Genomic DNA, 15,365 nt, shown 5'->3' on the forward strand with positions numbered 1-15,365 from the left:
TGAAAAACTCCTTGCTGGCAACCCACCACCATAGTAACTTGAACCTACCCTTCTAATTTCACATATGATATCCTCCATTAGTAGCAATAAGCAACTGCTAATTATGTTTGCACAAGTATAAAACCATGGTTGGCTTTCCACAGGTGAATACAAACATCAGGCCCCAGTAGCACATGAGGAAATAGAGAGTATTCCATGCCTTGTCTGACAAAGTCCTCATACTCAAAGAAGATGTTTCCCCAGACTAAAGGGCAGTCTGCGAAGACTGGTGTGGACAGGTCCAAGTTTACCCTGCCACATCACCTCCAATCTGTGAGCTGGGTGAGCACATCAGCGTCACTCTCAGCAGACACGCTGAGAAGCAGGGTGTACAATCTCGGGCACAGCCACATAAAGCCACACGTCTTTAGTTTTCAGGTGCGTTGGCTGTCTGTCCACTCCCGCCTGCACAGAGGACCGTGAGTGTTTCATCACCAGCCCAAGACCCCCCAAAGCGCTGGTTGCTAGCTCACGGAGAGCCCAACAGCTGACCTTCAAGCACTCTTGCAGAAGGCTGACAAGAATCAGTGGTGCAGTGAGACCCCATGGAGCAGGCAGAGGCGAGGCCCTGAGCAGACCGCCCATAACACACTGGCCCAGCGTGCCCGGCCACAAGCCCTGCAGGGGACGGGAGCCAGCTCCGGGCGCTACTGAAGGAATGGTGATGCGCCAATTCACACAAGCGAAATTAGCAGCCCCTCTTGAGCACACAGCGCAGAAACTATTTTACTGCCAGGAAGTGGGAGAAGAGCACTACAGAAGTGGAAGAAAAAAAAAAAAAACCCGAACAAAACCAAAATCCAACCAAAAAACCCCACGACCAGGGAACATCCGACTATACGGGAAGCAGACTCCAGCACGAGCACCGACTGCCGGACCGGCTCCTCGGGGAGCCCCCGGCCGCGCCCCGAGCCGGGCGACAGCGCGGCCCTTCCCCCGCCGCGCTCCGCGGGCCCGGCGGCCGCGGGCCTGGGCCGGGGGAAGGGAACGCGGGGGCCCGCCCCGCCTCTCCGCCTCTCCGCCTCTCCCTGCCCACCCTCCGCGCCCGCGGCCGCCCCGCCGCACTCACCTGCTCCTTGCGCTGCCGCGCCGCTCCCCGCCGCCTCCTCCGCCGCCGCCCGGGGCGGAGAGGGTGGGAGGGGGCGAGGGGGGGGTCCGTCCTCCCGGGCCTGAGCGCGGAGCGGCGCGGGCAGGAGGGGGAGGAGCGCGCGGAGCGGCGCGCGCCCCCGCGGACCCGCCGCTCCCGCCCCGCGCGCCGGGACAGCCGTCGGGGGAGCGCCGCCGCCGCCACCGCCTCCGCGCGCCCTTCCCGGCGGCCCTCGCGCCGCCCGCGCCGCCGCCGAGGATGACGACGATGACGACAGCGGTGACGTCGCGGCTGGGAGGGCGGTGGCGGGAAGGGCGGAAGCGGCGGCGCCGCCATCTTGGGGAGGGCGGGGCAGGCGGGCGGCTCCGCCTCGCGGGTGTGGCAGCGGGGCTGGGGGCGGGAACTGCCTGAGGGGCTCCTCAGGGAGCTGGGGGTGTGGGCAGGAACTGCCTGAGGGGCTCCTCAGGGAGCTGGGGGTGCGGGCAGGAATTGCCTGAGGGGCGGCTCAGGGAGCTGGGGGTGCGGGCAGGAACTGCCTGAGGGGCTCCTCAGGGAGCTGGGGGTGCGGGCGGGAATTGCCTGACGGGCGGCTCAGGGAGCTGGGGGTGTTCAGCCTGGAGGAGGCTCGGGGGTGACCTTATCGCTCCCTACAACCCTCTAAAGGAGATTTAGCTAGGTCTTGTCCCTGGCAACAGGTAACAGGACGAGAAGACCTGGTGGTATTAAGCTGCACCTATGGAGGCTCAAGTGGTACATGAGGAATACAATTCTTTACAGAAAGGATGATTAAACGTTGGAACGGATGCCTCGGGAGGTGGTGGAATCACTGTAGCTGGAGGTGTTTATAGTGTACCTGGCACTCAGTGCCCTGGTCTAATTGACAGGGTGGTGCTGGATTGGAGCTTGGACTCAGTGACCTCAGAGGTCTTCTCCAACCCCAATGAACCTGTGTTTCTGTGAGCTTCAACTAGAACAGGTTGCTCAGAGTCCCATCCAACCTGTCCATAAAGGTTTCCAGGGATGGGGCATCCATCACCTCTCTGGGCAACCTGTGCCAGTGCCACACCACCCTTATTGTAAAAAAAACCCTTCTTTCTTAATCTAAACCTGTCCAATTTTGGTTTAAAACCATTGCCCCTTGTCCTGTCACCTTACAAAGGTCTTACAGAGTCTTCAGGCCAGTGCTGTGCTGTAAAAAACCTTGGCTGCAGGGCGGGTGGGCTTGGCTAGTTGCGGTGGAGCAGCCCCTGGGCACTGGCACTGGGGGTTTGGCCACTCGTGTGCCCTCGCCTGGCTGTGACCGCCCCGCCTGTCACACAGGGGACGTGGTAAGGAGGGTTGTTCTCTTGTGATGAAATCCCATAACAACACAAATGACCTAAATGGGGGAATCTCTTCTGCGGATGGAGTCTGCCCAGCGTGCCCTGTGTCGGTCAGAGACCCTTTCACCTGGAATTCCCATTATCTAGTGGGACGTGTGTGCTTTGTTCCCCTTACGCTGTGCTCTCTCTATTATATAACTTGTGGTGCAGTGAGCTACCACTGTAGATGCAGGCACAAAAGTATGGCTGAAAAAAACTGATGTGGTCTAAAATACAGGGGGTGCAGTCATTCTGGGGTTTTGCCTGTGTACAAAGAATTTTAATAAAGGAGCAAGCTTTTTTTATTACATTTTCATAAGTAATCTAAGTGCAGTCATGCTGGAATAAATTATATTCAACATCACAAATTTTGTAGAACATGTTGAGCTATCTCTTTGACAGCAGAAAGTGCCTCTAAGCAAGTTGGCTTGATTTCTCGAGCAGGAAGCAAAAATCCGTAAGTCCCTGTGTCACGAAGCTCAAAGGTAAAAGAATATTTAATGCCAAGATCGTAAGCCCAGTCGTCGGACCCTCCAGGAGCTAAATCTATGTGAGGAAGGAAAATTAGAAAAATTGCCTGAAACCATAACTTTTTCTGTTCAAAAGCTGTCTTCTGACCCTAGCAAGGATATATTGTCGTGCCTTTCATTGCCATAGAGTCATACTTACAGATGGTTTGTGCACCAGCACCAGGTCTGTAAGTTTTCCAAGTTGTCCTCTTTATAGCTTTAGCTGCTTTCTGTGCCAGACTTTCCTGAAATTAAACAAAACATTATTACCTTTAGGGCTTTGTGACAATAGTTAAAAGGTACGCAGTTATAATTTACTTACAGTGTGCCCAGGATTTCACATTAGTTAAATAATCATATAAAAGGTCTAGAAAACCTACTGGATGTGGTAAAAGTTTTCAGCATATGCCCATGCTACAGATTGCATTTCTGCTGTAGACAGATAAAGTATAGATGGGACCTTATCCCCACTTCTGTTGTCAAACCATTTGTTCTCATTCATCTCATATTTTTTCTTTTCTGTCACAGTACTTAAGTCACTCTTTAAAAAAGTAATAATGACAAATATGGCAGGAAAATATTTTAGAGAACCTACTGTTAAGCCATGAAGAAGACTGAAATGCCCACAATCAGTGCACATCTCTGTGCTTTACAGGGAAAGAGTAACTGTTCTCTTTAGAACTCCGCTGTTTTCAGTGAGAGTTTGTGCTGTGTCATTTGGTGCCTCAAGAAAGTAAAATTCCACATATGCAGGATATATTTTCCATCCTACCACTACGACAATTTAAAATAAATATCCCTAGCAAAAGCCTTAATAAAGTAGCAAGTGCCCACCAGAATACCTCATCGCTTAGGTATGCAAAGGGTGTTTTCAGAGCCACACACCCAATTAATTTCAGAGTTTATATAAACCATCAAACATTGCAATTTGCACCCCTTTCCAAGAGGTCCAGAACAACAGGACGCTGGTCTTCTAGCAGCAGCAACATGTTAGGTGTTGTTGATGTACAGTCAATCTGGAATAAATATTTTCATTTTTCTGTAGCCTTCAGAAGCAGCTTGCTGACTTGGACACTACTAGACCAGCCCAGGCTTTTTAAAGTTGTTAAGAGCATCAAGAAAAATGTAATTTCCTAATTCTTGATCCTCACAGCACAGTGACCCCCTCCTTACAAGAATGACCAAGCTGGGTGAATATTCTTAGATAAGTGTGAAACTTCAGGAGGTGGGAAGACTTACCAGCTCCTCATGGTCCTTGCTTCTGTTCATAGTGTAAGAATATGGAAACAGCACCAACTGGGAGTAGGAGTGCATGGTGATGTAGGCTTTAATGGTGTCTTTGTGGTCTCTGACAAAGCGAGCCACTGCTCTCACTTCAGGCTCAGACTCTGGGTAGGGTCCACAATATATCTCCTGGCATTCAGAGTGAGATGCTCCTGGGCCTTTAGCCAAAAAAAAAAGTGCACAGTTTTACTCCTTTACTTCTTCCCTTCTGCATTTCTGGTCATGAAAAATGCAAGAGTATGAAATGAAAGAGCAGGGTATGGTGCTAATATACAAGAAATCATATATTTCACCATGCTGTGGAAAGAATTTGCATGTTTGTAGAAATCTCTGTGAGCCTACAAGGATTTCTCACCTATTGTGCTCTAATAAACAAGAAAAGATGTAGAAAAAAGTATTCAAAGACTAGATAAAAAGTCTTAGAGGAGAGGATGAATATGCTTCGTTTAAAATCATCATATGGTCGTGAGATCACATCTTAAAATCTAGAAGTACGATAGGAAAAAGGCAATTCTACATGATTATTTAATCTTGTGGGAAAGCAAACTCTCAATGGGAAGCTGAGGAAACAAACCAAAATGAAAATTTTTAAGAAAAATTGATGGTGGAACAAATTATCAAGAAGATAAATAGGATTCACCACTTCTATCTTCAGAATAAGACCAAATAACTTTTTGGAAGCACTCAGGATCTTTAGGGCAAAAAAATGCTGTTTTTCTTGATACAACAGCTATGGATGGTTTAGCAATGGGCTAAACTTTAGAATGACTGAAATCCATTACAGGACTTCAGCATCAGCACTGAGTGAAGTCAGATCAGATCTAAGGGTAACATTTAAAGGCAGCTATTCTGCAGACTAAAAAAATTGTGTCAAGTACTAAAGTGCCTGCAGTAATTAAACATGATATAGTCTTCATAAGAATCACAAAGGGCCAAAAAATCATGGTCAGCTAGGCATTATGGAAGGATGACTGAGCTGATCAGTTTGTACACCACAGAGGAGCATCTACTCAGCTGGACAGTGCAACAGGCCTTGGGTGACATGGCAAGGACCACCTCTTCCCTCTTTCTTTCTTCCCACCAACAGCCACTCCCAGGTGTATCATGGTGTGGTGCAAGGAGCTCTGTTGTGCTGGGAAGAGGTTATTCCATGGTGTGTCATCTGGGGATTAAAAAATCCTGAGTCCCAGAAAGAATTATCTAAGGCTGGGAAAGTTGTCACCGGTTCGTAACAGATATTCAGTGCCATTTGTCTTTGTACTAGCTTCGCAGAACAGTAGATGAAAATGTTTTCAAAATCAAAAATTTTAATGGACAAAAGTAATGCAGGGGTACAATAGGAAGAAAATGATGTCCTACCACACCAGTGTGCATCAAAATTCCTGTTCATGTCAGTACCAATGCACTTGCTGTTACCATGCGAGGAGCGGCTTTTTCTCCACATCCGATTCTATGGAAAGAGACACACAAGCCATGATCAGAGAAAAATGCTGGAAAAGTCAATGTACCACCTCGCTGATTAATTAAATGTGACTTTCCCACATGTGCATCTACAGTCCTGTGCTAGTGAGGACCAAGGAAGATTCTAAAACCACAGTCTGCTTGCCAGCAAGGCTGGGTGATAAAAGGGAATGTTAGGTAGGATCAGAAGTGATCACATTCTGATTTCAATGGAATTTGGTCTGTGGAAGGAGGGCAGGAGACATACCGTTTGGCCAGGTATGTGAGATTAGGAGCACAAATCCAGCTTTCTGTGGGGAAAGATGCAGAAATTCCAAGCACAGAGTAAGAGTTTGGGGTGTGCAGTTTCAGGATTATAACTAGGCCCTAACCATGCACAATGATAATTCCCATAAATAGCAAATCAGTACCTTGAACAACCTTTTAAAAAAAGTCTACATACAGAGGGGTGGCTCCACGTGTACTCATAGCCATCCACGTTTATCACAGGCATGATGTAGAAATCAAAGTGCTCCAGAAGTGTTGTCATGGTCCGATCTCTCTCACGCACATGGATTGCCTATAAAGCACAGGGGAAACATATTAAAAGCATTTGTAATTGTTATTTTTCTTACCCTCCTGCAAAGGTACCTGGTGGAATGTGCAAAATAATTGTGCAATTATCAGAGCAGTCTACTTGAGTCTCATGAGGCTCATCACATCATGGAAATGGTTAAATAGCAAAGTAGCTCTCTGCTCAGAAGTGCCATGGGGAAAAATTGATACAGTCAGCCAGAAACACTGCAGTTCTTTAGTGTTAGTGGGTGGTCATGAGACAGAAATTAAGTCTATTAATTGGAAGGTTTGAGCTTTTGCAGCCCGTGTAAGTAATAGAAATCATCCCTCCTGCCCAAAATACAGCAAGCTCCAAAATAACAAGTAATATTTCAAATGGCTGCCATACACAACATTATTTATTCTGGTGGCATTTTGAGTTTAATGCAACTATATGACAAGAGTCAGTATGATCTACATTGCTAATTTTCCTCACAGCTTATTTTGAGGGCTTTAGTGATACTGAACCTGGTTGTTGGTCCATGACAAAGAAATAAATTTTAATCTAGATGAGTGGGTTTGTTACTATTGGAATAGACTAAGCCCTTCATCATCCTTGTTTTTTCTTTATGCCTTACTTAGATCACCTTTTTTCATTTTAAATCCTTCTTAGTTATCCTCAGGCAATGGTCTTCCTTTGACTAAATGAGAAATGTCAATCTTTCTACAATCTTAACAACAAAATTAAATTATAAAAAATGGACCCATTATAAAGAATGCCTAGGATTTGCTAGGGAGAGCTGATGATTTTAGTGCTTGTGTGCAGATGTGTATTAATGTCAGATTTTAAAACATTGCTTCATGAAGAGATACAGAAATAAAATTTGAATTTAAACCACGTAAATTAGATCAAAGGAATGGAGAACCTAAATGTTCAGCTTGTTACCTCTGAAAAATGCTGCAGGGACATGTCACTGGCAAAATGACAGCACAGCTGGTAATTATTTGGAGCAGCATGAAAAGGGCAAATGCATTTCTATGTAGTGGAGCCTTGCACGCTGGGATTATCAGTGGGTCACGAGGTACATTCAGCTGTATCTGTCCCTAACTCCTGCAATATCCTTTCAAATGTTTTAGGCATTGAGGTTTTATAGTTGTGAGTGATAACAAAAATAAACAAATTTATTATTTTTTATTGTTATCATCATCCACATTATTTAGGTCCATCATGGCCAAATCATAATTCACATTTCAAGGACTCATCTATGTTGTTCCTCTGACTACAGTACTCATGACTGTGAAGTCTCAGTGTCATCTAGTTTATTTTTACTGTGAACTTTGCTTTTGTGAAAAAGTAATAATAAATAATATCTCAGAACATTAACTGAGCAAAATGGGCATCCTTGTCTGGGCCAGAAAGGCCTCAGAAGCCTTTTCCTGGTCCATACCAGGGACTGGGTCAGCAGTTCAGCATAAGAGTTGAGTACACATGCCTTAAGTTGAAAAAGACCAAGGCAATGTATTTTAAAATCCAGTTGTAAACTGTGGATGTTGTTTCTTTCTTGTTCCCTCTCCTGAGCAGTGTAGATAATAAAGACACTAAAGATAGGTGTGGCTATTTGTCTGAGGCCACACATCAAGGCTGGTTGATCTAAGCCCGTCTCATCAGTGATTAATCTACAGGCTCAACCCATCAGTGATTTTCTAGTTTCCATGAACTGGTACTTCAGCTGGATGTTGTTGGCAGGTTCTAGAGGTCTGACATGAGGGTATCACTAGCAAGGATAATACCTTCAGATGAAGGTGGCTTACGTGGAGTTATTCTCTGCAGATCCAGAAAAAAACCAGGAGCAATGAAAAACATGGAGTCAGGAGGAGCAGTAGCAGCAGACCCAGGAGTAGGTGATGCATCGCAGCCAGTGGATTGCTGGTATGAAGCTGTGCCATGTCTGGAGCAGGCAAGTGTGGGGTACCTATTGCTCTAGGGAGGCATGTAGAGCAGAGCCGAGGGTTGTAGGACAGCTTGAGCTCACTGTGTGTGTCTCCTGACCTGCTCCAGGCAGTGCCAGTTGCAGTAACAGGGACACAAGTCACCATGTGCTGCATGACTCAGAACCAACACCACTTCTGCAATCCACATGGCAGTACAAACATGGCCCTAGCAAATGACCAAACACGTGCTTTTCCTGGCATGCCCTCTCCATCTCTGACCATTCATAACAATAAATGTCTCTGTTGAATTTGCTGCACATGCTTTGAGGTTTGTTTCATGCTTGATAATACATTTGAGCTCCTTTGTGTTTACTCCCAATGACTTTCTGTTTTTCTCACATGCACATACCCTTATCTACTGGCATGCACACACACACACTGCTATGCTTGCAGCTTAGACATAAATATCATGTGCTGGAGTAAATGGATTAAGGCTTTATGGATCCTAGAATGCAATTGGACAAAGCTAAATGGCATTAAGATTTTTTGCTTTGCTTTGAAAACAGTAATCAGATGTGATTATGTACTCACATGGCCTATGAACCACAGGCAAAAAGCAGGAGAAATCCATTCTCTAGCGTGGATACCACAGTCAATCCATATGGCATTTTTTGATTTTTCCTTACTTTTAGAAATCTGACAAAAGAGAGATTGCATTCAAATGTCACCACTATAAAGGGTACCACATAAAATGGAAGTAACCAAGATGGAAGAAGAAGCATCTGTCTTGTAAGGAGAGCTCAGTCTGATCCTGAGCCAGGATGCAGCCATTGGTTACGTCTGCATACAGTCAGAGCTGTTCAGGCTGCTTGCAAAGAGCCAACACAGGCACCAAGCCTACAGCAAGAGCTGAGGTCAGGTGAGTCTGCCACCGGCTGTGCAGGGCAACAAACTGGATTTGCTTCATCACCAACAGAGGAGGGTATCCCGTATTTCATGCCTTTGCATGATGGCCTAGATGTGGTAACTTCCTTGTGATCCAGAAAGGAACCTAATCTGGTCAAATGCATTTGCAACAGTAACGCATCTTCCTAGAACAACTTAGGACCTCTAAAAATCATAAAAAATGAGAATGTAGGCATAGATTTAAAGAGATGTCCTGGCCAAACCCCATCGTTTGCTTACAGTAGTACTTGGAAAGTTTTTGCAGTAAGTCACAGGTGTACCTTCAGAACATAAAGCGGTCGCTTTTCATAGGATGATCCAATATATATTTTCTGGAGGAGATCAGAGTGGACTTTCACTACTGCCTCCATCCAACGATAGATCTGCAAGGGTGAAGTTAGTAAGTGGATCTTCTCTTTACTGTTTTCCTCCATCCCTGAAAGTAGTCTAGACTTAAATTCATTTTACCTCCCAAAATCTTTATCTGATGGGAAAGAAAAACTAATAATTCACCTCACCTACCACATGTCTGACTCTAATTTTTGTTAAAACCAACAGTAAGATGCAGTAACAACACAGTCCAAATGTAGCCCTGAAATTCCTGTTTAGTTCTATTTGTTCAAATTGTTATTGATTTCATGTTTTAAATATTTACATGTTTGTTTTGTGACTTCATTTTGCTTCTCTATTTACTGACTTGAATGACAGTTTGAGGCAATTACATGTATGAGAGATTTTGTCTGGTGCTTCTTTCTATCTCTATGAAAGCGTTACAATAAATAGAACTCTTAATTGTTGTGCAATACAGTGGTAATTATTAACTGCTGATGATTTCTTTCCCTTTATATCCATTCTCAACCATGAGATAAATTTCACCCTTTCCATCTACAGATGTTCACAACAAAAACAGCTTACTTCTGTCATTGAATGGTAGTTTTCGTAGTATGAGGAAGATCCACGAGCATTGACTGTGTCATTGACAGTCTGTTGTTCAATAATTCCCTGAACATCTCTCATCAAGACTCTGAATAACAAAGGAAGAGCACAACCTCCTGTTAAATAAATGACAAACAACTTTACGGAATCATTCATGACAACAAATAAAAAATACATACTTGTGTTGGATGGTCAGTTGCCTTAACTGAGCTTTTATGCTATTTATGCTGGATGCCCTGACATAGAAATGGACTTCTCTGTCCTTCTGGATGTTTTCAACCACAACAGGTTGCCAGAGAATGACCTACAAAGTTTCCAAAAACATTTTATTTATTTTACTGAGGAAAGAAAAAATATTCTTACTAACATTTAATAAGCATTTTGAAAATAATCAAAGCACATGTTTTCAATTTAAGAGACCGCTTGTAACAAGTAGTTTAATGCTCCTTGTGATGTGTAGCATTCTGCTACTTCTGGAAGTGAAATGTGTGTATTTAAGAAAGGTTTATAATGACTTCTGCACAGAAATTCATAAATCAAGAACAAAGACAAGAACATAACCTTTTCTGAGATAGTATTTCTAGTATAATAGATATATTTAGCTGGTTATTATGTTACATGTTTTCAAGTCTGCTGAGAGTTATTTTCCCTGAGGGCTCTTGGAGAATTAATGAAGATCAGACCAGTCTTTGTAGTTATTGTATTCTCTGATGACTTTGATCAGGGAGGAAATAAGTGCCAGAAGGGGTTTGAGTATAAGTCAAGTTGAAGAAGCAATACAGAGATTAGAAATTGGAGAAAAGTAAGAAAATGAGATTGTTCTTGGTAAAATTAAATATATTGCAATAATAAAATAAAAAGCCAGCATATTCAATCAAAGACTGAAGCTTCAGAACCAATAATACAGAAAGATCTGGGGGTGACAGTTAGCAGTAAATTAGGCATAAATTTAGAGTGTGAAAAAAGTCAGCATAATTCTTGGATTATTTTTAGGGCATACAGCATGAAGTCACCAGACAATAGGGTTTATTTTTTTCCTTTACGGTTCAGTTGCACAAGGAATATTGTTTGAACAATAAATGGTAACCATTAAAATTGGTTGGGAGGTACTGCTTGTGTTTACCCTTCCCCTTTTCTCTTTCCCTTTTCCCTTTCCCTTTCCCTTTCCCTTTCCCTTTCCCTTTCCCTTTCCCTTTCCCTTTCCCTTTCCCTTTCCCTTTCCCTTTCCCTTTCCCGTTGCTATTCCTGTTCTGTTTTTTTCTTATAGCTTTTATCTTCTAGATGCTACCTTTAAAAAATACCACGAAAACCAAGTCCTGATCTTCAAAGGTGTGCAAACCATATACAGGTCATGATCACACTGGTCAAAAGTGCTGAGGTTCCCTAGCAAATGTATTTTTACTCTACTGTGTGTTGGTGTTTTCCCAGTTTTGCAGTGCCTTAATACACAAAATCAACTGGAGAAATATGAGCTCCAATGTAATTAATTACTGAAACATTATGTAAACACATGTAAATCAGATGGTTGTGAGAAATTAAAACCAAGCATTTCCTGAGCTGATGTATTAAAACAAATGAATGGAAGAGGTGTAGATCTTTCTTGCGAGGGAGAAGCAGTATTAGGGCACTTGGGGGAAAAATTTGACCTAGAGTTCAGAAAGACAGAATAATCTGTTTACCTCAGTGGTGTTCAGTAAATCCTGAAGGGCTTCAACTTGTTCATCAGTTTGTGGGAGAGCCCACAAAACTTCATCCCTGAAAAACAAGGGTATTTAAGTAAAGCACAGCTCCAGTTCATGCAAAAGGGAAGAAGCATGCTTGGCTCTCTCATCTTCCCTGGCTTGGGTGCCATGAACCCAAAGACGCTCCAATAGTGAAGATGCTGAATCTGGTTCCAGCCTCTGCTTGTACTGATCAGTAAAATCCGTGAAAGAGATGGTGCAGGGCTTTGATAGCCAATATTTACTGCTGAACACTGAGATTGCTCCTGGGAGATGGCACCAGCACCACAGCCACCAGCTCCAGCTAATCCACAGTGCAGCAGCAGCAATTGAAAACTCGCTGAGGGCAGGAAGATGGCTCTCCTATTGTCCCCTGAGTTTCTCAGTCACCATTCAACAGAGACATCAGCCCTCCCAGTTTGCCAAAAAGCCCTCACAGGTTTGGCAAAAGCCAAACATGATGTTTTGTAGATGTGCATTCCTACTTCAATGGAGTTTTTCTGGTCTCATTTGTGTCCCTCTGCTGGTATTGTTTCAGATGGCCTGCACCACTGTCCTCCCCATCTTTGCCCAGTAATTTATATTCCCCTTCTGTTTGAAAACTGTGGTCTGTACATGACATGGTGCTTCCCAGCTACTCCGTATCTGACACCACTGTTGGTGACAGAAGTAAAATTCACTTTCTGGAAAGAAAAAAACAGCACTCTGCATTAAGTCCTGATCATCAGTGTCCTGCAAGTCATGCAGTAAAAAATTGCATTGGATAGGTAATTACAATAATTTGTGTGTGTAGAAGAAGTAGACTCAGGGGAATGTCAGACCTCTCTTTCCATTTCCTGGGCTGGGTTGGCTCTCAGCCACATCTAATCATGTGGAACTGGTGGCACTGTTTAAACCAGGCATGATCAAAGTCCCTGCCAGCCCTGTTTGCAAAGACTGTCCCGAAAAGAAAACAGGCAGGGCTCTCAAAACTAAGGTTTTCAAGCAGCGTAACATGATTGTCACAGCTTGTTGCTGTGACTGATTTCAAGCAGAAGCCTGACAGCATCTGGCAACCAGGTGATTCATCTTTACTTTCAGCCAGGCGCCAAGCAATCACTGTTGTTTCTCATGCAGAACCAACAACATGCCAACCTTTTTTTTTTCCCTCCACCATCATTTGACAGAACATCAAAAAGCAATCAGGGATAGGCAAGGTGGGCAGTTTGCCTATTTCTTTAGTGCACTCTGAAGTGTGTGTTTGAGGCTACTTTAAAAATTAGTGTCTTCCCATAGCTGAGGGAGTATTTTCACACAGGAGCCAAGTAAAGGCCTGCAGGATCTGGTTTCATTGCATCATTCCCACAGCCTGAGAGCACCATAATGGGGAAGCTGATGTGTACTTGTATCACACTGTTTGTTGCACAAATATTTTATCCGAGTGTGGTAAGTACTGAACAGGTGTTACAATTCCTCCCTAGCTCTTGTGATAAGACATAAATACACTGAATAAATTGATCAAAATTCTTAGTTTCCCTGGAGTTCAGTGTGGCAAGTATTAACAGCCAAAACTGTAGTTGTTGCCCTTCTCAGTCCCCCTGCTTTGATTTGACATTGTACCCTCTTTCATCTGTCTTCTTTCCCATTCTTTGTAGAAAACACCCAGACAAAAGCTTTAATTATTACCCTTACACCAAGCTCAGAATCAGCCCTCTACCCCCAGGTTCCTTGCCCTGCCTGCTGTCCCTGTACAGCTGGATCTGGTCATCTCAAACACACCTCTTTTCTTTCTGTTCTCATGCCCTCTTCCCTGACTGCTTTCAGTTTGTCCTTGAAAAGAGCCTTCTCATTCCTTCTTCCAGCGTTCTGCCAGAGTCCCACTGGGCTCTGTCCCTGTTTCCCATATCTTTTTCCTTTCCCTTTTACCTCTTGGTGGAAGTCTAGCTGCCATCCCCACACTACCTTACTCAGATCTTACCCTGTGAGCAAGTTACATTTCAGTTAATCTTAGATGGGTTTGATATCTTCTTCTGAGCTGGGCACTATCTTAATAAAGAAACAGGCACTTTAGGGGTTGGGTTAACCTGAGCTAATTTAGATGTGTGTGCTAACCTGAAATGAATTGCCTTCTAAATACAAACATTTCTCCCCACTAGCTGTACAGAAAGGTGAAGGGGACTTGTTCCTACACAAAGCTGTGTAAAAAATTCAATCTGGTCAGATGAATCTCATTATTTTAGCCATTTTCGTAACTGGGGCTGGGGGGATTAGGCTCCTGCTTTCCAGTGGGAAACACCATATTCTTCTTTAAGAGTCAGATATTCAGTGTTCTATTTAAACATGAAATAAATAAATCTTCAAGTAGCACAGAGCAATATTGTTCCACTGAATTCACCTAATACCACATTTGTTTCCCCCTACTTTAACCCTCCCACCTCCTTAGCAATCCACAACAAAATATGATTGCATCACAAAGGGAGAGGAAAGATCATCTTTTTAAAGCATGAACTCAATGGTGGTCACCTCTCACAGGTCTGCAGAGTGCTGCAAAATCACAGAAGGGATACGAGAAATAATTCACATTTTATTTCTGTAGATATTTTAGTTCTGGGAGCAGATTGCATTTAATCCTAGGTTGTTCAGCTTTGCTTAAAATCACCACATGAGGAACTTATCCTTTTAGTTCTACTTATTAAAACATTTCAGGTTTTTAAACCAGTGGTACATGCAGAAAATAAAAGCACTATGCCTGTCTTCATCTCTGACATATGCTCTCACGTTTTAAGAAAGCATTTGGTTTCAGGGCATTTCTGAAGTTTATCAATAGGTAACAATAAAGCTGCTCCTGAAACATTGTACAAATACCAAATGGTTATTCAAAAATGATTTATGCCTGGAAAAAACATCATAAAAGCTGCTTTGGAAACAAAACAGATTGTTAGCACTTTCTGAAATGGTTTCTCTTTCTATCTCAAGAAGTAATTCATTTAAGATCTTGTTTTAAGGCAAATGAAGCAAATTATTTTTCCCATTAAGTTTCAAAATACCCTTTATTGGCATTCAAAAGTACTGAATGAACAGAATTTATTTGCACTTAGACCAAAGAGAGTAGTCTTAATATGATTAAAAACACAGGATTTATGGATGCAAAGAAGACTTAAAATAATTTCACCATCTTTATGTTAAATTGAACCATGTATCCAATTACAAGGACAATAAATATATGTCAGCCTTTGACAAATGTTTTCTCATGCAGCTTGGAATTATTTTCCATCAGTACTTTCCCTGTCCCACACACCACACACTAGAATGCCCAGCAGCATCAGTAAATCTTTACCTTGGAATAGTGAAGGCATGCTTCTCTGGAACCAAGATAAAAAAAGTAAAAATGAACAGGTAAAACTTCATCTTCATGGCATTCACAACAAAACGAAATGCAATAGGAAAGCTAAGGGTTCGGGACCCACATTATTGATTTTTAAAAATGTTATTTAAAGAGTAGTTAAAATTTAATATTGCTTCTCACTTCAACCCCAAGCTCCTGGTGGCTAAGTCAATATGACAGAGCTCCCTGGGG

The 15,365-nt window shown here is 43.3% G+C and overlaps 2 protein-coding genes and 1 long non-coding RNA gene across 5 annotated transcripts in view; 1 reads left to right on the forward strand and 2 right to left on the reverse strand.

Annotated features, from left to right (window-relative positions):
- Positions 1-1,283, reverse strand: part of ZC3H13 (zinc finger CCCH-type containing 13) — a 44,511-nt gene extending 43,228 nt beyond the window's left edge. For all 3 annotated transcript variants that reach the window (XM_064408748.1, XM_064408749.1, XM_064408747.1), the window contains exon 1: positions 1,109-1,283. The gene's annotated coding sequence lies outside the window, so the exon portion shown is untranslated. The remainder of the gene's footprint in view (positions 1-1,108) is intronic.
- On the forward strand, positions 1,284-11,635 carry LOC135294012 (uncharacterized). The gene is made up of 4 exons (XR_010356119.1): positions 1,284-1,405; positions 8,107-8,233; positions 8,900-9,126; positions 10,044-11,635. It is a non-coding gene; the product is annotated as an uncharacterized LOC135294012 (long non-coding RNA).
- CPB2 (carboxypeptidase B2) lies at positions 2,849-15,202 on the reverse strand. The gene is made up of 11 exons (XM_064408752.1): positions 15,126-15,202; positions 11,768-11,843; positions 10,268-10,392; positions 10,068-10,176; positions 9,434-9,535; positions 8,799-8,903; positions 6,184-6,300; positions 5,640-5,730; positions 4,236-4,438; positions 3,157-3,241; positions 2,849-3,033 (listed from the first exon to the last, which is right to left on the reverse strand). Exons 1-11 carry the CDS (start codon positions 15,200-15,202, stop codon positions 2,849-2,851), a joined length of 1,275 nt encoding a protein of 424 aa, XP_064264822.1.
- Between the last annotated feature and the right edge of the window lie 163 nt (positions 15,203-15,365).

The sequence above is a fragment of the Passer domesticus genome, chromosome 2 (genome assembly GCF_036417665.1).
Source record: "Passer domesticus isolate bPasDom1 chromosome 2, bPasDom1.hap1, whole genome shotgun sequence".
NCBI lineage: Eukaryota > Metazoa > Chordata > Aves > Passeriformes > Passeridae > Passer > Passer domesticus.